Source organism: Chiloscyllium punctatum, chromosome 9, assembly GCF_047496795.1.
Source record: "Chiloscyllium punctatum isolate Juve2018m chromosome 9, sChiPun1.3, whole genome shotgun sequence".
NCBI lineage: Eukaryota > Metazoa > Chordata > Chondrichthyes > Orectolobiformes > Hemiscylliidae > Chiloscyllium > Chiloscyllium punctatum.
In genome coordinates, this window is record NC_092747.1 from 25,318,936 (window position 1) to 25,342,795 (window position 23,860).

The 23,860-nt window shown below is 40.9% G+C and overlaps 1 protein-coding gene across 3 annotated transcripts in view; it reads right to left on the reverse strand.

Annotated features, from left to right (window-relative positions):
* Positions 1-20,895, reverse strand: part of mrpl48 (mitochondrial ribosomal protein L48) — a 38,786-nt gene extending 17,891 nt beyond the window's left edge. Inside the window, exons 1-4 of one of the 3 annotated variants that reach the window (XM_072577073.1) lie at positions 20,755-20,895; positions 17,102-17,157; positions 7,810-7,847; positions 1,900-1,985 (exon numbers count right to left, since the gene is read on the reverse strand). In XM_072577073.1, the coding sequence (XP_072433174.1) occupies positions 1,900-1,985; positions 7,810-7,847; positions 17,102-17,136 (159 nt within the window). In that variant the 5' untranslated portion in view covers positions 17,137-17,157; positions 20,755-20,895. Of the gene's footprint in view, positions 1-1,899; positions 1,986-7,809; positions 7,848-17,101; positions 17,158-20,242; positions 20,344-20,452; positions 20,562-20,754 lie in introns of those variants that run through there. The other 2 variants (XM_072577071.1, XM_072577072.1) reach the window with 2 other exon arrangements.
* Positions 20,896-23,860: the final 2,965 nt, after the last annotated feature.

Genomic DNA, 23,860 nt, shown 5'->3' on the forward strand with positions numbered 1-23,860 from the left:
GTATGTAGGGGCTGTTGTACAGGGACACTCCAAAACCTCAAACTGAAAATCTTTTAGAGAATTACAGGTTTTCTCAGTGTTCTAGATAATCACTCCAACCCAATATCACTACATAGAGGGTGCCCTGGTTGGTTCAACAATGGGAAGCTTCCTTAAGCTGGCAACTTGGAGTTTAGCTAGCCAAACGGCACAAAGGCATGTTTATGCACACTTGGTGCTTTCAAAGTCTTCACTGCTCCAAAGACCAATAATTAAGTAGTTCATCTTCATCTAGGGGAAGAAATATATAACAGACTGAAAATGAGTTGGCATGTTCTCTGCTTCAATCACTAAATAAGATAATGCATTTCAGTGTCTTAATCCTCTAGCCAAAATAACTGCTTAGTTGGTTTCTATATGGAGACAGAGGGTAGGGAGGGCCTGAATATTGTTGAAGTTGCAGAATTTTATTCAAATGCTCAACACACCAAGAAGTCTGGGTGTCAGAAATGGGAGGTGGGACATCCATATCTGGATTCCATCCACCAATCCGCAAAAATCTGGGTCATATAGTCTAAGTATAAACAGACTTCATAAGCCACCAACTCAGTAATACAATCTAGACTTCTAGACCAAAGCCAATTCATAAGCAGACTTCAGAATAGGTCAGATGACTCCTTCTATTTTACATTAAAGGCAGTTCCAAAACACAAGAAACTTGTTAGCTTCACAAAATTGATATCTCCTGACCAGTATACAGGACAAATGTTACCAGCCATTGGTTCTACAACAGCTATTCATGTCAAGTCTGTGGTTATTTATTAGGTCTACGATGCAAAATTAAGTCTCAAAAGCAAAATTTCTATATATTCCTCAAAGAGTCAGTGTACTTCCTGGTATGAACCTGAGCCAGATAGCTCAGCAAGATTCCAGGTATAATTGTGAATGGATGCTGGATTAAATGATCACAGTCAAGCTGTGAATTAGAGTGAGTACTATAAATGACCTCCAAACCTGATAACTGGGAAAGGAACAAAAAAACTTCAATGATGTTTCTGTTCATGATTGCCATTTCAATAACTCCTGCTTAAAGACAGGCAAATTTATAGACATTGGGCATAAACAATTTTAAAGTTGCTGCGATAGAAAATCTTGTCAACCACAACTTAGATATATGACGCAGGAAATAACCTCAATACCAATGCAAAATATAACACATGCTGGAAAGCTGAAACAAGAACAGAAAACACTGGGAATATGCAGGTCAGGCAGTGAAGAGAAACAGAATTAACATTTCAGTTCTGTGACTTCAAGGTTTTGGTGCAAACTCAGTCCTAAAATGTTAACTGTTATCAGAACCTTGCTGCGTGCAAACTGCCTGCTGCACTTCAAAATTAAAATTGCACTTCAATAATACTTAAGTGGCCATAAGGAATTTCAGCACACTGTGAAGCCAAAGGCACTAGATAAGTGCAAATTCCATTTTTTGCGAGAACAGAAAATTTGAAGCACAAAATAAAGACTCATTCTTGCTAACAACATTATGTAACTGAGCCACATAGAAGAGACTCTTGTGTGGATGGCAAGTGAAAACAATTAGAATGGTACACAACATCCTAAATCCAAACGGGCAGTTGGTATGCACCGTCTAGAATGACTAGGTGATAATAATTTGAAAGATGATCTGGAAGGCTGCTGGAACAATGGTGAGATTTTAAGAGTGCAGTCTATTGGAAGAGGAAGGAAGAAGATGGCAGTAAGTTAAGAGGATAGAAAATAAGTCAATACCCGATATGAAATATTATTTATCATAAAATTCATTTATTTAAATCCAAGTGGATTGGTAATTTTGAGATCAATCATTTCTGCACTACCTCAGTGTTAAATTTAATTGAGTCACATAAATAGAACATTGCTTACCACTTCTTTTGGCAGTAAGTATTTATACCTCCCGATCCCATGGGTGGGCATTGACCTGTAATGTCTCTTGCTGGCTAAGCAGTTACCTGTGTATGTAGAATTTATTTGATTAAAAGATATCAAGTCACACTTCTGAGATAACTTATCTCACAGTAACAGTAGAGGGTCAATGCAAAGTGGCACAAAGCAATAGAGATCACTTTAAAAAACTAACAATAGCATGTTTGCACAAATAATCTACCAGCCTTAGAATCTACTTATTTTATTAGTTCTCTAACTTTCTTTGATTCTGTATGCTTGTCTAGATGTATTTTGGAATAGCCTAAAAACATTACACAGGAATCATTTACAGATTGATGCAAATATACAAACATTAAATAAATAAGTGGATAAGAAGTAAACCATGAACATTGAAAATTGGATTCACAAACAAAAGTAAATCCTAACATGCCCAATGCTTCAATTGGTGTCTGACAGCGAAAGAGATAAGCCAATAGTTTGGAATTGAATTGAAAAAGTGTTGTTTTTAAATAAAGAATTTGATGGCTACAACAGTTCTACAGGACTGTAGCAGAACTGTGGGCGGCACGGTGGCACAGTGGTTAGCACTGCTGCCTCACAGCGCCTGAGACCCGGGTTCAATTCCCGCCTCAGGCGACTGACTGTGTGGAGTTTGCACGTTCTCCCCGTGTCTGCGTGGGTTTCCTCCAGGTGCTCCGGTTTCCTCCCACTGTCTAAAGATGTGCAGGCCAGGTGAATTGGCCATGCTAAATTGCCCATAGTGTTAGGTAAGGGTTAAATGTAAATGTAGATGTAGGGGTATGGGTGGGTTACGCTTCGGCGGGGCGGTGTGGACTTGTTGGGCCGAAGGGCCTGTTTCCACACTGTAGGGCCTGTTTCCACACTGTAAGTAATCTAATCTAATCTAAATCTAATCTAAAAAAAACTGTGAAGCTTGTTAACAGTATAAATGTCTAACAATAGATGTCTAACAATAAATGTCTAACATGTTTGTTAATGGGTCAGTTAATAATTTGGGGATGGACACCTCATTACTAAGCCTCCCATGAGCAAAAATACAGAAGGAATGGGTATACCAGCAGGAGTCTGATGCTCCAATATACCATAATGCACAAAAATGGTAAATAAGAAAATAATTTTGCGATGGCAGTAATAAAGGTAATGAGAATTAGATGGCTTGGAAAGACTGAAGTTTAAACCCTAAGTGAGTGTTCAGACCAGAGGGATGCAGGAAAACTAAGCAAACTGAGGGCAGAGACTGAAATACGTAATTAGGTTGACTAGAATGATGCAAGGGGCATAAAAAAAGAGGAAATGGTAAGATGGAGTTGTAAAATTGAACTAGGTGAGTACAGCATGGTCAGACAGCATGCTGATGTTCATCAAATTAGTCAACTACTGTGTGATCACCTTCATGCAATTCAAATTATCATGGGGCAACATAATTCTGAGGAGAAATCATACTAAGATCTCCATTTCACCAGGTTCCACGCACTGATGTCCATTGAAATCTGACTTCCATCAGATAGGCAGACTCAGTAAAAAAAAAGCACAAAAACCTATATCTTTCTCTTGTCAATTTCTTTCCACCTGAATGTCTGAATATCATAAATCATTTCCAATTCAACATGGTGTAACCCACTCCAAATACAATGTGAATAGTGTCAGCATGCACTACTGTGAAGAGCCATAATATTGAGGTGCTGGTTAGGCAAAGTCAAAAGTCACATGACACCAGGTTATAGTCTAACAGGTTTAGAGGGAAACCTCGATTATCTAGCATTCGATTATCCGGCAAGATCCCGATGCTTGACTGAACAATGTTATCCAACATTGGATTATCTGAACGAAATATCCCTGCCCGTATCCTTTGGATAATCAGGTTCCTCTGTATTTGAAATCACAAGCTTTTGGAGCGCTGCTCCTTTGTAGGTGAAATGGAGGGGAGTGGACAGGCACAGAATTTATAGGCAGAGAGATAATTGTAAGATAATTCCAGATAATTAAAAGTGTCAAAAGATAGTATAAATAGTGTGAGCATTGGGTCGACAAGCTGAATAACAAGTCTTTGCAGGTGATCAAAAGTGTCAAAGTGTATAGCACAGTCAAGTGTGAACACCATTCCTTTACTGTGAAAGGATCAAATCTTAAATTCTTTCTTGACAGCATTGTTGATGTACTTACACCAAATGGACTGCAGTGATTTGAGGAGGCAGTTGACCACACCATCTCAAGGGCAACTAAAGATGGGCAATATGTATTGGGCCAGCCCACATTCTCTGAATAAATTAAAATGCTTAAAAAGAGTTGCATTCCTCGGATTGGAACTAAATTGTTTATTAGGTATTAGACCTAAAACACCTCATCTAATCCAAACATTTCCATGCAAAGTAAAATTTGAGATTGCAATTGATAGTAGATAATAGCAGAATACATTGAATATTATTTAAATGACCTGTTAATTGGTTCCATGGCTGACTTATTCTCCCTGCTGTTCTGAACCAGAACTCTCACTCCAGAGAATACATTGTATCTGTAAGTGCATTATTGCAGTAACATTACTTTCATTCGTTCTTTTCCCAGGAGTTAAGTACATCAGATGTTAAATTAGCATCTCAGTAGTTAGTCACTAGGCGTTAACAACTGCGTTGTCACCACTGTGGTGTTGTCTTGACAATAAAAGCACTAAAAAAGTTAATCTATTTTTTTTTAAAAAAAAGATCTTCGGTGGCATTGCTCAAAAAAAAATGCATGTTCCCCTCCCTGCACCTTTGTCCTTCACACACACTTACAGATACAGGAATCAATCACTTGTAGTTAAAACAAGTACTTTTAATCAGTCTGTTTTGGGAAAACCAACTCTATCTCATGTCTGCTCCTTGTCGCCCAACAGCTTTAATTTCTAATGAAGAGCTTATGCATGAAACGTCGATTCTCCTGCTCCTCGGACGATGCCTAACCAGCTGCGCTTTCCAGCGCCACACTCTTTGGGCTTCAACTATAAATTCCCTTGAGTTTAAAAATCAGTTCCAAGTATATATTTCAGGGAAACTACACATCTTGGAGCATCCAATCTAGTCTTGCCCTTCTGTAACTTTAAACGTGACCGCTGATGCTCCCTAGCTATTCAGTTGAGATAATTGGTCTAAGTGAACGCTGTCTACTGAACTGCTCCCTCTCTCACGTTATCTCCTTGATGGATTATTTTCAAGATTTATTTCATAAGACGACATTCTTCATAATGTGTGCTGGCTGCTATTCTCAGTTAACTGGATGAATGGTAATTTCATTCTTAACTAAAAGCTCTAACAAATTGTGTCTACTGCTGGCATGTAATTACATGGATTAGCTTTATGTCCCTTCTGAAATATCTAGTCTCTGTATTATTTCATAAATCTAGATCAAATGGCATGAGGCCAAGCCTTTCTGAAGTATAGAAGCTCAACTCAGTCAATCTGCCACATAAGATGCTGTAGACAGCAATTAGTAGTGCCTTCTGCAGTCTTTCCAAAACCTCAAAATATCCTCTAGGAGGACAGCGAGTCAGGACATAATATTCTAATGGAGGTTCACCCAAGGTCTTACACAGATGAATTTTTAAAAAGTTTACATTGTCTTGGGTATGTAATGTAGAACATTGTTATTTTAACCTCACATGATTGGCAACAAACCTGGGAGATAACTAAAGGGCTACAAACTCCAGACTTCTCTCTCATCACTGACTTAAATCGGTTCCCTGTAGGTTGTATACCTTCCCACTTGTCCAAGTTAAAAATTATAAGCTAAACACCCATTCACTCCTCAGTGATGCAAGGATATATGAGGAGTAATTATGCATCCAAAATTGAACCCAACACCAATCTTAAAATGCATTTGCCCAACACGTGTAAAGGCTTTCAATTCAAGTAGCCTATAGCAAAGATGCCAAACTCGTGCCTGTGGTACACCACCAGTTAATAGTTTCAAAGTGAAACCTATTGGTGACAATTTTCTACCTATGGATTTTTAGCTGATTGTCAGTTGAGCATCCAGGTAAACAATACCAACCGATTATATCCAATGAGACTGTAAGAGATAACCTATTCTACTGCAGCTACTGCTTTGATATGGTTAATCATACCATTTTCCTCCAGTGATTCCACCATTGTCCAGCTAACCAGGACACCCTCCTATTTTGCAGACACATTGTCCCTTGGCAACTTTATCCAAAAGCATGTCAGGCTCCAAACGGATATTCTTCTAGGAGAAAGTGAGGACTGCAGATGCTGGAGATCAGAGCTGAAAATGTGTTGCTGGAAAAGCACAACAGGTCAGGCAGCATCCAAGGAGCAGGAGAATCGACGTTTTGGGCATGAGCCCTTCTTCAGGAACCTGAAGAATTCCTGAAGGGCTCATGCCTGAAACATCGATTCTCCTGCTCCTTGGATGCTGCCTGACCTGCTGTGCTGTTCCAGCAACATTTTCAGTCTAGACGTACATTGACAATATCCAGCTCTGTCAGCTCTCCACTGTCTGACTCGTCGCACTGCTGGTCTGACATCCAGCATTGGAGGAACCGAAATTTCCTCCAAGTACTAGAAAAACATTGTCTTTAATCCCTGCCAAAAAATGTTGTTCCCTAGCAACTGACTTCATCCTTCTCCTTGGCTATTATCTGATGCTGAACCAGATGGTTCCCAAACTTAGCTTTGGATTTAATCCCGAGATCAGTTTCTAATTGTACATCCACTCCTTTCGCAAGATCTTCCCCTCCCACCTCTAACATTTCTATCACCATCCTGCTTGAGCTCATCACTACTGAAACACTCATCTATACCTTGATAATCTCCAGACCCAAGTATTCAATATTGTCCTGGCTCAATATCTCAATCCCATATACTCAATCATATAAACCATTGCTGTACTCTACCTTGTATCAAGTAAACTCATACCTATGTTACCTCCTGATCATTTATTTTCTATCCGACTTTGCAATGGCCTCATGGAACTGATTTTATGACTTCAGAGAACTGTACAATACTGCTGATATATTTTTCCTGCAAACAAACTTCAACTCCATACTTGATATCATATATACATGACTTGATATTAACAAAATGCATTACACTGTACTCAGCTACATTATAAGACATTGGCCAGATGTAGGTCTATTTCCTTCATTGTATCTTGATCAAATTGCAAACTCTGACCCATCAAAACTCATCTTTTTGTAAGCCATGAACTTCTGCACAGTTTCAGTAACACCACTGACTGAAACATTAATGCAGTTCATGGGGAGCAACAGCCCCAACACTGATTCCTTCTGAGACTTGACCAATCACTGCACAAAAAAATCTTTCCTTAAAGAAGAACTGAACCTACAAGAAAGGTTAAAAAATTGCTTCCAATACTCTGTTGTATAAAGATTAAACAGCACCTTCAAGATCTGAAAATTCAAATGGCTGTCATCACCATCAAACAACATGCCCAGAAGCCATGCTGCAAGTCTTTAATAATACCTACCAAGTCCAAGTGGTCTCACAGAGTACATCGAATGATGCCGCACAGGAGTTAAATTAATTAACCTATAACTTATTGGTTGTGATTTGCTGTCTTTTTTAAATATTAACCTCTCTCCAACTTACAAAAACAATTCTAGTTTCTAAATGAATTGCTTAAAAGTATAATCCAGCACCTTAAGCAACCTGAGGGGACTGCTGTCAGACCCAGTGGCCTGAGTAAATGGAACGAGAGATTATAGGGAGGAGTTGGAAGATTATGCAAGTGCTGTGGCCCACGCATCACAAGGGGACATTAAATAAAAAAATTAAATAAACATACGCACCATCTCTTTATAAGTTGAATTTTTTTGGCAAGATTACATATTGCAAGAAAGAGAGGCATTCTTACCTGTAAACCATAAAAGCAGCGGTCTGATAGAAGCCAACCTAAAAAAAGAAACAGATTAGCTAAATTCTATCTTTGCAAATATCAAGTTCTTGGTCAGCTAGTTAACAAACCAATGAAAAGTTTATTGCAAATCTCAATGGAGATATTTGCATTATAACAAAGGGCAGCTGGTGTCTCAAGCCTGCATTGTTAAATGCTGCCAGCTTTTTCACAGAAAATATGTCATGCATGAAATGTATATTTGGTTCATCCACATAGAACAATGAAAAACTCTAATTCTGATCACGTCAACCAACCATCTGGAGCCACCCCATTCCTTATTGGTGCTGAAGTTTTTCCAGACATCTATCCTCAACTTCCATTTACTGTTATATACTTTGCTCTCTTCTACTTATATCCTGACATAGGAGGATCAACATGTTTTTTGTAACCAACAGCACAAGTGCAGTGGGCTATATCCAATCTTGGATACTGTCTGTGCGGGGATGGGAGTAGAGGAGAACGTGGAGGAATAAGGGGAGTGGCCCATATTGTTGCTGATGACATAGGTAGGACTAGGAAAGATCTTCTGCTGAGGGAGCTTGAGAAATTAGGTGCTAAATTACAAAGCACAATAATCTCTCGACCTCTGCCTGAGTCACTTGCAAATTGGTATAAGATGAACAAGATGAAAGAATTGAATGTGCAGTACAAAGACTGATACGAGAGAAGTGGGTTCCAGTATCAAGAGCACTGGCACTTGCACTGTGGAAATTGGGACCTGCACAGTTCAGGGAAAAAAAAATCTGAAAGAACTGTGGATGCTGGAAATTAGAAAAAAAAACAAATTCCTGAAAAAAAAACTCAGCAGGCCCTGACAACATCTGTGGAAAGAATACGGAGTTAACATTTCAGGTCTGTGATCCTTCTTCAGAACAGAGTTGTCAGCAAAAGAAAAAAAACATTCAATTTGGTGAAGATTAGTGGGAAGCCTTTCAAAAAAAAAGCAGAGAATAATTAATAAAGCAATAAGGAGGAAAATGATGAAATGTGAAGATAAGCTAGCTTGTAATATAAATGACCAAAGTTGAAAAGCGTGACACCAGAAACACAGATCAGGCAGCATCCAAGAAGCAGGAGAGTCAACGTTTCAAGAATGTGGAGGGGGTGAAGGGCTTATGTCCAAAACATTGACTTCCTCCTCCTCAGATGCTGCCTGACCTGCTGTGCTTTTTCCAGCAAACTTTTTGACTCTGACTTTCCAGCATCTGCAGTCCTCATTTTCTCCTATATAAGATGAACAAGCAAGTTAGATAAAGAACATCCAGGGGATGTGAACTATTTGGATTTCCAGAAAGCCTTTAAAGTTTGCTGCACAGGAGACTGCTGGTGGTGTAGTGGACAATGAAGAAAGTTATCTCAGAATACAATGGGACCTTGATCAGATGAGCCAATAGGTTGAGCAGTGGCATATGGCGATTAATTTAGATAAACGTGAGCTGTTGCATTTTGGGAAAGCAAGTCAGGGCAGAACTGATACACTTAATGGTATAGGCCTGGGGAGTGTTGCTGAACTGAGACCTTGGAATGCAGGTTCATAGTTCATTGAAGCTGGAGTCACAGGAAGGCAGTGTTTGGTACACTGGCCTTTATTGGTCAGTGCATTGAGTACAGGAATTGAGACCTCATGTTGCAGCTGTACAAGACATTGGTGAGGCCACTTTTGGAATACTGCATTCAATTCCGGTCTCACTGATCTAGGGAAAATGTTGTGAAACTGAAAAGGGTTGTGAAAAGATTTACAAAGAATGTTGCTGCGACTGGAGGGTTTGAGCTCTACGGAGAGGCTGTATAGGTTGGGGCTACTTTCCCTGAAGCATCAGAGGCTGACGGATGACTTTTTAAAAAGTTTATAAAATCATGACGGGCAGTGACCAATGAATAGCCAAGGTCTTTTCCACCAGGGTAAGGGTGTTCAAAACTGCAGATCCTAGGTTTAAGGAGAGAGGGAGAAGAATTAAAAGGGACCCAAGAGACAACCTTTCTACAGAGTGGTGCATGGACGGAATAAGCTTCCAGAGGAAGTGGTGGAGGCTGGTACAATTACAACATTTAAAAGGCATTTAGGTAGATACACAAATAAGAAGAATTGAGGGGGATTTGTGCTAAATGCTGGCAACAGGACTAGATTAATTTAGGATATCTGGTTGGCATAGCAGAGTTGGACCGAAGGGTCTGTTTCCATATCATACAACTTTAATATTCTATAAAGAAGATAAAATCCCATGGTGTTACAGGCAAAGTACTAGAATGGATAGAGGATTAGCTGACTGGCAGAAGGCAGAGTGTGGGTAAATGAGTCTTTTCGGATGGCATCTGGCAATTAGTGGAGTGCCACAGGAGTCCATGTTGGTACGACAACTATTCACATTATCGATTAATGACATGAACGAAGGAATTGAGGCACTGTAGCAAAATTTGCAGATGAAACAAGTGGAGAGACAGATAGTGTTGAGGAAACAGGGAGGTTGCAGAAAGACTTGGGCAGGCTAGAAGGGTGGGCAAAGAAATGGCAGATGGAATACAATGTGGGAAAGTGTGTAATAATGGACGTTGTTAGGAAGAATAGAGGCATAAACTATTTTATAAATGGAGAAAGGCTTCAGAAATCTGAATCTTGGAAGTCAGGAAGTTCAAGATTCCTTTAAGGTTAACATGCATGTTCAGTTGGAAGTTAGGAAGGGAAATGCAACATTAGCATTCATTTCACAATTGCGAGAAGACAAAAGTCAGATGTACTGCTATGGCTGTGCAAGACTCTGGTCAAACAACCAGAGGGCCTGTCAGAAACCTGTTCTCCCCTTCTGTCTAGTGTTGAGGAAACGTCAGAGTCTGAGATGGATGCAGCCTTGATACTATTAACACTGGAAAAGGAGGAGGAAACGCTCCTGACGCAAGAGACAGACTACAGTCCAGTACATGCCGTCTATGTCAGAGGTCAGTCAGAGGAACTGAGAGCACTGATTCTTCCTCCAGTTTGCTCCAATCAACCCCACCTTCCAAGGCGCCATCCATTTCAACTCCCCCCTCCGGGCCTCCTCCGCTGTCAACACAAGGCCACATGCAAACTGGAGGAAAAACACCTCACCTTCCACCTCAGGAGCTTACAACAATATGGCCTTAACACAGACTTCACCAGCTTCCAAATGCCACCATCCCCGTCCTCATCCCAGGCCCAGCCCTCCCTCTCTCACTACCCTGCCACGTCTCCTCCAGCCACCCCCCCACCATTTACTTTGCAGCCCCCTTCCCCAGTCCTGATGAAAGGTTTTGACCTGAAACATCAGCAGCCCTCTTCTTCTGCTTGACCTGCTGTGCATTTTCCAGCTGCACTCTTTATCCATGCGGATCTCCAGCATCGCAGTTCTCACTATCTCCAAGTAGATTTTAAAACATGCTTTACTTGCCCACTGGCATTTGTTAATCCAGAAACAAGAAAAGAGACTAAAGACCACCAACTTATGTTTTTTAAAAAAAATACATTCATTGTCTGTGGGCATCACTGATCAGGGCATTGTATGTGTTGCCCATCCTATTTTCCATTAAAATCAGGAAAATGTGGGGCTTGGAAGTGAACCTGCATGGGATGTTGTTCTCATGCACCTGTAGCTCTCATCCTTCCAGGACTTGGGAGTTAACAAAGAATGCTGGAGAAACTGAGGAGATCTGGCAGCATCTTTGGAGAAAGAAACAGTTGACATCTCAAATGGCACAGCTGTTCTTTAGTAGGCTGGCCAATCATCATCTGGTCATTATCATATTGTGGCTTGAGAGAGTGTGCAAACAGAGAATCTTAGAATTTTGCACTGAAATGGATCATACCGTTGTCTGTACCAGTTCTTTCAACTAAGTATTGTGCACAAATTGGTTGTTTCCCTTATGACAAGTAACACCAATTAAAAGTACTTACTTTGGTGTAAAGCACTGAGCAGTCCTGCTGTACTCAGACAAGCTATTTTAGTGCTTCCCCCCCCAATTAAATGAACAACTTGCTTTGCTTAGGGTAGGAACATGGAACAGAGGTAAATCAGGCATGACCTTATTGAGTCATGGAGGCTCTGTACTGCCTAGTTTTATTTTTAGGTTTCCCGAATCAACAAGTGTTTTCTTCAGCAATTAGGATAAAAATGAACTGGTAGACGATATAATCATAAAAGAAATAGGAACAGGAGTAGGTCCTTTGGCAGCTTGAGCCAGCTGCACGATTGAACATTCCTCAAGTCCACTTTCCTGCCCCTTCCCAAGCTGATCAAGAACCTATCCTTGCTTTACATATACACAAGGACTCTGCCCCCAGTTCTCCATGGCAAGAAGTTCAAAAGACTATCTACAAGAGAAGAAATTCCTCCTCATTCTAGTCTGAAATTGGTGCCTCTTTATTCGGAGGCTGTGCCCTCTGGTCCTAGATGCTCACATGAGGGGAAATATGCTCTCAGCATTTGTCGTCAAGCCCCTACAGAATCCTACACAAGATCACTTCTCATGTTCCAAATTCCAATAAGCAGAGTCCCAAATAGTATAGCCTTTGCTCACAAGTCAATCCCTAATATGGAAGGATTGGCATTCTAAAATGAACCCTTCTGAACAATTAAACATCCTTCCTTATTTAAAAAGAGACAAACTGCTCAAAATACTTTGTACAGTTGCAGTAAGTCTTCCTTATAATCATCCTTCAACCCTCTTGAAAGAAGGGCTAACATTCCATTAGCCTTTTGATTTTCTGCTGTACTTGTGCGCTTGCTTCCAGTGTTCATGTCCAAGTACCCCCAAATCATTCCATACTGCACCTTTCTGCAGTTTTGTCCATTTAAATAATATTCTTATTTTGTTCTCCCTTCGAAAGTGAGCTTTACACTTTCACACATCAATCCATTTGCCAACTTTTTGCCTACTTAATTAACCCATTAATATCCCTTTTGCAACTGGTCTTTCTACCTATTGAGTCCTCTGCAAACTTGGCCATAGGATATTGTCACAGAGCAGTTTTCTTTTCTAATAGCTGTTCCTTTTCTCAAGGATACTATGTCCTTGGTTTTTTTTCCCCCCTAAAAAGGTGCAATAAACTGCTCTCAGTGCCATTACTCTGGTTTGGTACAGAGATTCAAGGATATTGAGAGGCCTTTTGTGTATATGTAAACAGATATGACTTCAGGCCAAAGTGATCTTGCTTTAAAGATGACTTGTATAACGAAAGGGGAATGGTCAGCTCTCTAGCTGAGCAGTTTAGTCCAATCCAGAACTGGTTGGGAGTTCAACAGTGAGCTGTGTGGAAACAAACTCTCTCTCTCTGCCCTTCTAACTTCAACCTGCAAGCATCTGTTCCATTCAGTTATACTGGTTTCCAAGGGGGTGTGCTTATTGGGACTGATATGTATTCAGAACAGCATAATCAAGTCTAGTTTGGATAGACTGAGTTCTGTATGGGTTCTTTATTCTGTTCTGTGTGTTTCATTGTGTAATTTTGTGAATAAGGTTTTGGCTGTTTTTAAACCTGGTAGTCAACCTCGCTAACTTACTCTGGGTAATTTTCACGGTACGTACCAAAACAGATTGCAAAGTTATGGTCTGGGCTACCTGCTTAAGTTGCGTGGTCTGGCCTAGTCCTTAACAATATTTGCTTCCTTCTTCCAAGTCATAAATATATATTATCAATAGTTATAGTACCAGCACTTATCTCTTTGGAATCCACTGGTTACAAGTTGCCAACCTGAAAAAGAATACTATACCTCCACTCTTAATTTCCTATGCATTAGCTATTTCACTACCTCCAACACTATGGGTTATTATGACTTGACCTTTGAGAAGTTCAAATATTTCTACTGGTTCCCCTCTATCTACTCTGGCTGAGACTTCCTCAAAACTCAAGTTAAAAATCACAACACCAGGTTGTAGTCCAACAGGTTTATTTGGAAGCACTTGCTTTTGGAGCACTGTTCCTTCATCAGGTGGTTGTGGAGTATAAGATCATAAAACATAGAATTTATAGCAAAAGGTTTAGCGTGGTGCAACTGAAATTATATTGAAAAAAGACCTGGATTATTTGTTAAATCTCATTTTTTAGAATGATCATGTTGGTTTCAGTTCTTTCACATGTAAATTCCAGGACCTTTGCAGTTACATTCTCAATTGAACTTCAATAGCTACCATGTCAGCTCAGATAATGCATCAAAGGTGTGAGGTTAAAGTCTGTCTGCCCGTGCCCCAACGGTCAGACTGATTCTATTTCAAAAAAACGGATAACCCTTTTGCTCAAAAACTGCATGAATCCATGTAAGATTCTGTAAATCCGTTTTTTTGAAATAGAATCAGTCTGACCGTTGGGGTACGGGCAGACAGACTTTAACTTCACACCTTCGATGCATTATCTGAGCTGACATGATAGCTATTGTTAAAGTTCACTTGAGAATGTAACTGCAAAAGGTCTGGGATTTACATATGAAAGACTGAAACCAACACGGTCATTCTAAAAGATGAGAGACTTGAACAACACAGGTCTTTTCTATATAATTTCAGTTACACCACACTAAAAATTTTTGCTGTAAATTCAATTTTTTTTACAATCTTATATGCCACAACCACCTGAAGGGGAAATGCTCTAAATAAACCGGTTGGACTTTAATCTGGTGTCGTGTGATTGAACTTGTACACCCCAGTCCAACACCAGCACCTCCAAATCTTAATAAATTAGTCAGATATTAGATTAGATTACTTACAGTGTGGAAACAGGCCCTTCGGCCCAACAAGTCCACACCGCCCCGCCGAAGCGTAACCCACCCATACATCTACATTTACCCCTTACCTAACACTACGGGCAATTTAGCATGGCCAATTCACCTGGCCTGCACATCTTTGGACTGTGGGAGGAAACCCACGCAGACACTGGGAGAATGTGCAAACTCCACACAGTCAGTCGCCTGAGGCGGGAATTGAACCCGGGTCTCTGGTGCTGTGAGGCAGCAGTGCTAACCACTGTGCTACCGTGCCGCCCCATGTTTTCCCTTTCATGAAACCATGCTGATTCTGCTGGATTAGATTGATTTGCCAAATGTACTATTATATCCTTAATAATTGCAATGTTTTCCCCACAATAGATACTAGGTTAAACAGACAATTACCCACTTTTAGCCTCCCAACCTTTTTTGGATAGGGCTGTCACGTTAGCAGTTTACCAATCCTGATTCTTCTCCAGAACCTGAGTATTTTTGGAAAATCTCAACCAAAGCACCCACCATCTCTGCAACTGCTTCTGTTGAGATCCTAGGATGTAAGCCATCAGGGTCAGGGGACCTATCTGCCTTTAGGCTCATTAGTTTGTCTAATACTACTATTAGATAAAAACAAGGACTGCAGATGCTGGAAACCAGAATCTAGATTAGAGTGGTGCTAGAAAAGCACAGCAGGTCAGGCAGCATCCGAGGAGCAGAAAAATCAATGTTTCGGGCAAAAAGTCCTTTTTAGAGATGGTGATGGATGTTCAAAGTAGCTTCCACCCTCAAGGCTAATTCAAAATATCTGTTTAACTCTTCTGCCATTTCCTTCTTCCCTATAATTACCTCCCAGATTCATTTTCAAAAGGGACTTACATACACTTTGAACTTTTTTTTTAATATATACTTAAAGAAACTTATTGTCAGTTCTTCTATTCTTTGTAAGTTTGCCCCTCTTGGATTATTTTCTTTATTACCTTTTTAATCTTCCTCTGCTTTTATCCCAATCTTTGGGGCTATTACTGACTTTGACCCCCCTTACATGCTTTTTTCATTCAATTTAAATATTCTCCTTTAACTTTCTGGGTTAGCCATTATTTGTTTATCCCTGGGATAATTTTTTGCTGACAATCAGGAATTATCACCTTCAATCTCTGCCCTGCTAACTGATCCATCCAGTCCATTTAAGTTAACACTATTCTCATTTTATTGCAATTCCCTTTAAGTTAAACAGTTGCTTCCAATCCAAGTTTCTCATACTCAATCTGAATATTAAATTCAGTCATAGTATGGCCCCTACTCCTTTGGGCACTTTTTAACTGAGATAATTTATTAAGTCTGCCTCATACCCATTCCCAGATCCAAGATAGCCTGTTCCCTAGTCAGCTCCAAAACATTTCTCTAGAATACTTTCCCATTCTCTAGAATTCATTGATGTAGCTACCCTTTCCATATTTGATTAACCTAATCAACACTAAGATTAAAGTCACCCATAATGACTGCTATATTCTTTTTATATGCTATTATTTGTTGATTTTATATTCTGTCCTCTATACTATTCCTACCAGAGACTGTCTTGCCTCCAGCCAAGTGGACTTTACATAATCCGAGCCTAGATAATCTCCCAGAACTGTCCTCGTTTCACCTTATTAACAGTACTATCCCACTATCTTTTCCTTCCTGAAAGGTTATTTATCCTTGAATGTTAAGTTTCCAGATTTGATCTCATTGTAACCATGCTTCCACAATTTAAGATCATATTAATTTACTTCAATTTGCAATGTTAGTTTAACTTATTCCGAATGATTCATGCAAGAAGATTTGTCTTTTTGCCATTTTCAATCACCCGATCTTTGCTTTGAAAGATAGTTTTGTGCTTCACCTTTTATGATCTTATCTACCACTTCTACTTTTTACTGTCCTTTTCTTCCCCCTCCTTCCCTTGCCATCCTCCTGACAGTCTAGTTTAAACCTGTTCCAAATACACTCACCATAAGGACATCAGGTCCAGTTCTGCCCAAGTGTAACCTTTTATAAATGTTCCCAGCTTCCCCAATGCTCTGACTTCCTAATTTTGGCTTTTAGAAGTTCATTCCTTTTTTATGCCTCTTACTGGTATCAGTGTGTACAATGACCACCAACTGTTCACCCATCCAATCCAGAAAGTCCTGACATCACTCTGAAACATGCTCAATCCTAGCACCAGATAGGCAACGTACCATTCTGGAGTCTCATTTGCAGTCACAAATGCTTCTCTATTCTCCTTAGAATTGAATCCCCTGTAACAACTGCATTCCCACACTTTCTCCTCTCCTGTGCAGCAGAGCCAACCATGGTGCAAACAATTTGGCCGATTAGAGGAAAGCAGTAATAGCCATTCGTCCCAACAGTATCAAAGGTGGTATCTGTTTTGCAGAGGAACAGCCACAGGAGGTTCCTGCACTACCTGTCTAGTCCTCATTCTTGTGAATGAATAAAAGCTACTCTTGGTAGGATGGGGGTGTAAAAAGAAATTATGGGCTTCAAGTGTTTCCATTTATCCTTACCTGGTGACTGTCGGTGCAACTTGTTTTAAGAACATTACATTTCTTACACACAGGATCTGCAAACAAGATGTGAGAATATATAATGAGGAATTAGTGAAATCAAAACTCCTACTGCTAATCAATTTGAATACATTTATACTTGGTATGATACAGAAGAAAAAGTTTTCTTTCCACACTAAATTCTCTCCCATGAGCAGCAATCACCCAGCACCTGTTCAAGTGACTATTCATGTTGGAGCCTTGGCTACACCTATAGCCTGTTTTACTCTAGTAATCATTGAAGTTCATTCTGGTGTATGGGCCCCAGCTATGCCTGTCTCATTGTTGGCTACGTAGAGCAGTTGATCTTCCGTAATTACACCGGCACCACTCCCCACCTCTTCCTCCGCTACAATGATGACTGCATTGGCGCCACCTCGTGCTCCCGCGAGGAGGTTGAGAAATTCATCAACTTCACCAACACATTCCACCCTGACCTTAAATTTACCTGGACCATCTCTGACACCTCCCTCCCCTTCCTGGGCCTCTCCATCTCCATTAATGACGACCGACTTGACACTGATTTTTTTTTTACAAACCCACCGACTCCCACAGCTACCTGGATTACATCTCTTCCCACCCTACCTCTTGCAAAAATGCCATCCCGTATTCCCAATTTCTCCGCCTCCGCCGGATCTGCTCCCAGAAGGACCAGTTCCACCACAGAACACACCAGATGGCCTCCTTCTTTAGAGACCGCATTTTTCCCTTCCCACGTGGTTAAAGATTCCCTCCAACGCATCTCGTCTACATCCCACACCTCCGCCCTCAGACCCCACCCCTCCAACTGTAACAAGGACAGAATGCCCCCTGGTGCTCACCTTCCACCCTTCCATAAACCAAATCATCCGCCGACATTTCCGCCACCTCCAAACGGACCCCACCACCAGGGATATATTTCCCTCCCCACCCCTTTCCACCTTCCGCAAAGACCATTCCCTCCGCGACTACCTGGTCAGGTCCACACCCCCAAACAACCCACCCTCCAATCTTGGCACTTGCCCCTGCCACCGCAGGAACTGTAAAACCTGCGCCCACACCTCCTCCCTCACCTCTATCCAAGGCCCTAAAGGATCCTTCCACATCCATCAAAGTTTTACTTGCACATCCACTAATATCATTTATTGTATCCGTTGCTCCCGATGCGGTCTCCTCTACATTGGGGAGACTGGGCGCCTCCTAGCAGAGCGCTTTAGGGAACATCTCCGGGACACCCGCACCAATCAACCACACCGCCCCGTGGCCCAATATTTCAACTCCCCCTCCCACTCTGCCGAGGACATGGAGGTCCTGGGCCTCCTTCACCGCCGCTCCCTCACCACCAGACGCCTGGAGGAAGAACGGCTCATCTTCTGCCTCGGAACACTTCAACCCTAGGGCATCAATGTGGACTTCAACAGTTTCCTCATTTCCCTTTCCCCCACCTCACCCTAGTTCTAACTTCCAGCTCAGTAACTGTCCCCATGACTTGTCCGGACTTGTCCTACCTGCCTATCTTCTTTCCCATCTATCCACTCCACCCTCTCCTCCCTGACCTATCACCTTCATCCCCTCCCCACTCACCCATTGTACTCTATGCTACTTTCTCCCCATCCCCACCCTCCTCTAGCTTATCTCTCCACGCTTCAGGCTCACTGCCTTTATTCCTGATGAAGGGCTTTTGCCCGAAATGTCGATTTCGAAGCTACTTGGATGCTGCCTGAACTGCTGTGCTCTTCCAGCACCACTAATCCAGAATCTGGTTTCCAGCATCTGCAGTCATTGTTTTTACCTCATCTATTATGTATGTCCACTTCAAGCAGCAATTAATAGCATAGAAACATGAAGAATAGGAGTTGGCCATTCAGCCATTCTAGCCTGCTCTGCTATTCATTACGATCATTGACGGTCTATCAATAGCTTTTCCCCAAATCTTTTGATCACTTTAGCCCCAAGAGCTATATTCAAGTCCTTCTTGAAATCATACAATATTTTGGATTTGAATGCCTTTTGTGGTGGCAAATTCCACAGACTCACCACTTTGTCCTACATGGCTGACCAACTCTGGTTGAATTTTCCACCATATTATAAAGGCAGTGAGGCCAACAATACAGTTTCTGTCGCTCTCCAGCAGAGCCCCAAACTCTCACTCCTTTCTCCAGCTCAACTACTCAAATTCAGTCTTCAAATAAGTAGAGTTGATCATTTAAATTAGGCAACAAAACAATTTATTTTCCTTTTCTTGTGTAATGAAATCTATGAAAGCCAATTACATACCTGTTCTAAAGAAATGTGTTATAATTATGCAGTGCACAGAAAAACAGAAACAAAACTTGCTTATCCTGTTAAAATAAAGAATATTGATCTTCAAAATAACATTATCCATTGAATTAATATTGTTGAATGCGCTGGTACCAATGTAAAGCTTAAATTGAATATCACTCATGTACATAAGTGTTAAGATAGCAAATTTTCAATACGTGGAATGGACAAAAGAAAATAAAATCAATAAAGATCTCCTCATAACTACCAGCTTGGTTCAGTTGTCCCACTCTCACCTCTAAGACATAAAATTATGGGTTCAAATCTTGTTTTAAGACTTTAACATAAATATTTAGTCTATGTTCATTACAATATTGAAGGAGTGCCATACTGTTAGAGATGTCATCTTTTGACTAAGATGTTAAGGTCCCTTTTACTCTCTCTCCAATACTGATGTATAGTTATTCCCCATGTCCCATCCAACAATGAATATTATCTGATTGATATCTTTCTGGTGTTTATGGGAACTGGAAGAAATCAAAGGATCATCATAGGCTCAGGAGGCCATTTAGCAGTGTTAACACCAGCTCTCTGCTGGAACAATTCACCTAGTACCATCATCCGCCTTCCAAGAACAGTGTAGTACACACAAATTGGCTTCGGTTTACTACATTACAAGTGATTACACTCTAAAGCACTTCATCATCCGTGAGCACTGTGAGCTGACCAGTCCCCCTGACCGGTGCTACATAAATACATTGTTTTTCCCCCTACTGAATGAATGACTTTTCTTACAGGCTTCTGCATGTTTATACAGGACTGGGTGGTGTCTCACAAGTTGCTGACAATGCAGAGACAGACCTTGCTGTTATTCCTTCAGGTGAATTCCCCCAGTCGTGCTGGGTTTGTCTGTGTCCCTGTCCCTGTCACCCACTGAGCACCAACCATTGGGCTGCCATTACCGACAGCATCGATCACAGCACAACCACGGCTTGGTTATAAAACAATCCCGAAACTATCCTCTATATAAATTTATGCATAGCTTTAAACCAAAAAAATATATAAAATCACCTTTGTTATGACAGTACTCATGATTCAGCCGGCCAGAAATAAAACTAACATTTCAGGTCCAGTACACCAAACCCTTCCCCTCCCCCCACGGAGCTCTGTAAACTCTCACCCCCAACAACAAAACGCACAGCACACGCGTTCCGGCTCCAGTGCCTTCAGCTTCAGGAGAACAATCTATCTATCTATCTATCTATCTATCTTTAGATAGATAACTAATTCTATACTTGAGAGAGAAATTAGATCGAATCACAAGACACAAATACAGTGGAGGAAACAAATATATATTGGATGGTCCTTGTTACCTTCAATAATGCATTGTCTTCAGAGAAAAATACCAATTTAATGAGTTGAATTTATCTGTTCAAGGGAGTGGTTCCTCAATCGGGATTTCGCGGATCCACCTTGTCCACTCACATTGTGTCACAGTTATTTGAATAAAGCAGGTAAAAGGGCAGGATTCTTAAGGGGCTCGGCAGGGTAAATGCTAAGAGGATGTTTGAACTCATGGGAGAGGGTAGGAACAGAGAGCATAGGCTCAGAATAAAGGGACACCAATTTAAAACAGTAATGAGAAATTATTTCTGATCTGAGGGTTGAGAGTCTTTCAGACTACTTTCCACAGAGATCGGAGCTGGTAAAGGTCTTGTGTATATAGTTATGACTGAGATTCTTGATCAATAGGGTAATCATGGGCGTGAGTTTAGACTAGAGTGGTGCTGGAAAAGCACAGCAGTTCAGGCACCATCCGAAGAGCAGTGAAATCGACGTTTCGGCCAAAAGCCCTTCATCAAGAATACAGGCAGAGTGCCTGAAGGGTGGAGAGATAAATTTATCTGTATTCCTGATGAAGGGCTTTTGGCCGAAACGTCAATTTTACTGCTCCTCGGATGCTGCCTGACCTGCTGTGCTTTTCCAGCACCACTCTAATCTAGACTCTGGTTTCCAGCATCTGCAGTCCTTGTTTTTACCTAGTCATGGACGTGAGGAATGTTGGATCAGCCACAACTCTATTGAATGGTGAAGCAGGCTTGAAGGTTGAATGACCTACTCATGCTCTTATTTCTTATGATCTCTTAGAACATTATTTAGTAGATTTAATCATAAATATGCATAGAAGGAGACCATTTGAGATTGAACAATCCATGTTTTATATCCTCACTCTTACACATATTTAAAGTATTTATCCATTTTGCTTTGGAAGGCTATCCACCACCCTATTTTTGCATTCCATTTCATTGTTGTCAGATTCTGTAGTAGTGTGGCGACTGTTCCTTGGCTCATGGTATATCAATGGAGGTAAATAGTACTGTGACATGTAATGAATCTATGATTTTATTCACAATATGTAGGACCAATGTGGTATACAAACTCCCCTGCAACAACTGCACAAAGCACTACATCAGACAAATGGGAAGAAAACTGGCCATCCAATTTTACAAACACCAACTGGCAACTAAACGATAGGATCCACTCTCCCTCATCTTGGTACAAATAGACCAAGAGGGCCATCAGTTTGACTATGGCAACATAACCATTCTAGGACAAGCCTTCCAGAGACATGCAAAAGAGTTCTTGGAAACCTGGATTACAACTGAAAAGGCTATTATCAAACTGTTGCAGAGAAGACCTGGAAGTGACACTCACCCCAACAGACGGGACCACATAAACACCAAGCAGGACAGAACAACAGTGCTTCACGGAAGTCACACTGATGATATTACTGAACATGGTAATGAAACATCTGCATGATAATCCAGCAGCTCAGCAAGTGAACCAACTACCTCATTGTATGCAGTTGTTGTTTCCTTACCGAAGGAAGGATGTTATGGCAATGGAGAGGGTGCAACAAAGGTTTACCAGACCAATTCGTAGGATGACAGGACTGACATTGGTTAGGACTATTCTTACTGGAGTTCAGAAGAATTGTGGAGGTGAATCTTATAGAAACTGTGAAATTCTAACAGGACTAGGCCACTATTGGAATACTGCATGCAGTTCTGATCTCCCTGCTATAGGAAGGATGTTGTGAAACTTGAAAAGAGTTCAGAATTTATTTACAAAGATGTTGCCACGTTTGGAAGATTTGAGTCATAGGAGGGGCTGAATAGTCTGAGGCTATTTTTCATAGAGCATCAAAGGCTGAGAGGTGACCTTATTGAGGTTTTAAAATCATGAGGGGCATGGATAGGGTAAATAGTCAAGGTCTTTCCCCTGGAGTGGGGTAGTCTAAAAGTATAGGGCATAAGTTTAAGGTGAGAGGGGAAAGATTTTAAAGGGATCGAAGGGGCAATTTACTCACGCAGAGGGTGGAGCGTAAATGGAATGAGCTGCCAGAGGAAGTGGGTACAATAACAACATTTAAAACTCATCTGGATAGGTATATGAAAAGGAAGGGTTAGAGGGATTTTGGGTTAAATGCTGGCAAATGGGACTAGCTTTATTTGGGATATCTGGTCAGAATAAGCACAGGAAGGATGTTCCTGAAGACTGGAAATTCTAAAACCAGGGGTTAGTGTAAGCACGTGCTGTAGACCACTTACAACTGAGATGAGGAGAAATTTCTTCACCAGATAGTGTTGGGCCTGTGGAATTCTCTGCCACAGAAAGCAGTTGACGCCAAGACATAGAATGTTTTGAAGAAGCAGTTCAATTTAGTTTTTGCGAAGGGGGCGGGGGGGTGTCAAAAGGTAAAGGGAAAATCTAACAGTTTGCTGAGTAGGATGATTACCCATAATCATATTGAATGGTAGAGCAGGCTCAAAAGGCTGAATGACCTACTTTGGATATTATTTTCTATGTTTCTATGATGCACTATAGCTAGTAGCATAACAGCTATTAACCCCATAGGCTAACTTAGCCATTGGTCTATTCTCATTTTGTTCTATGCCTATTGCAATTCCACTTTCACCCCAGTACTTCTTAATATTGGGCCTGATCTCCCCCTTGTATTATCAAACTGACATGTATCATGTGTACTCAGTTTCTGCTTCTGCTTGTTAACTCCTTTACCATTAAGGAATTCTGGTTTTGGTTGTTCTCCCTTTCTCCCACCAGGCAAATACCAAGATTGTACTCAGATATCTCCTCTTTAAAGATTGCCTCTTGTAGTTTTTTATTCTGATTTACCTGGGCCAGATCCTTACCCAATTTACAGAAATTAGTCCTCCTCCAGTTAAGTGTCTTCATTCTGGGTTGCTCCCTGTCCTGCTTTATAATTAATTTAAGCTGTTCACTATTCTCAAGGTGTTCGTCACTTGTGACATACTCCACCTGACCACATACATCTCCCACAACGTGAGCCTTCAATTCTTCCCTCACCATGAATATTATTCTAGACATTATTCTAGGCATCTAAAAATGTTTGTAAATCAAATTTACTGTTATGAGCTTCTGTTGGGTTCATCAATA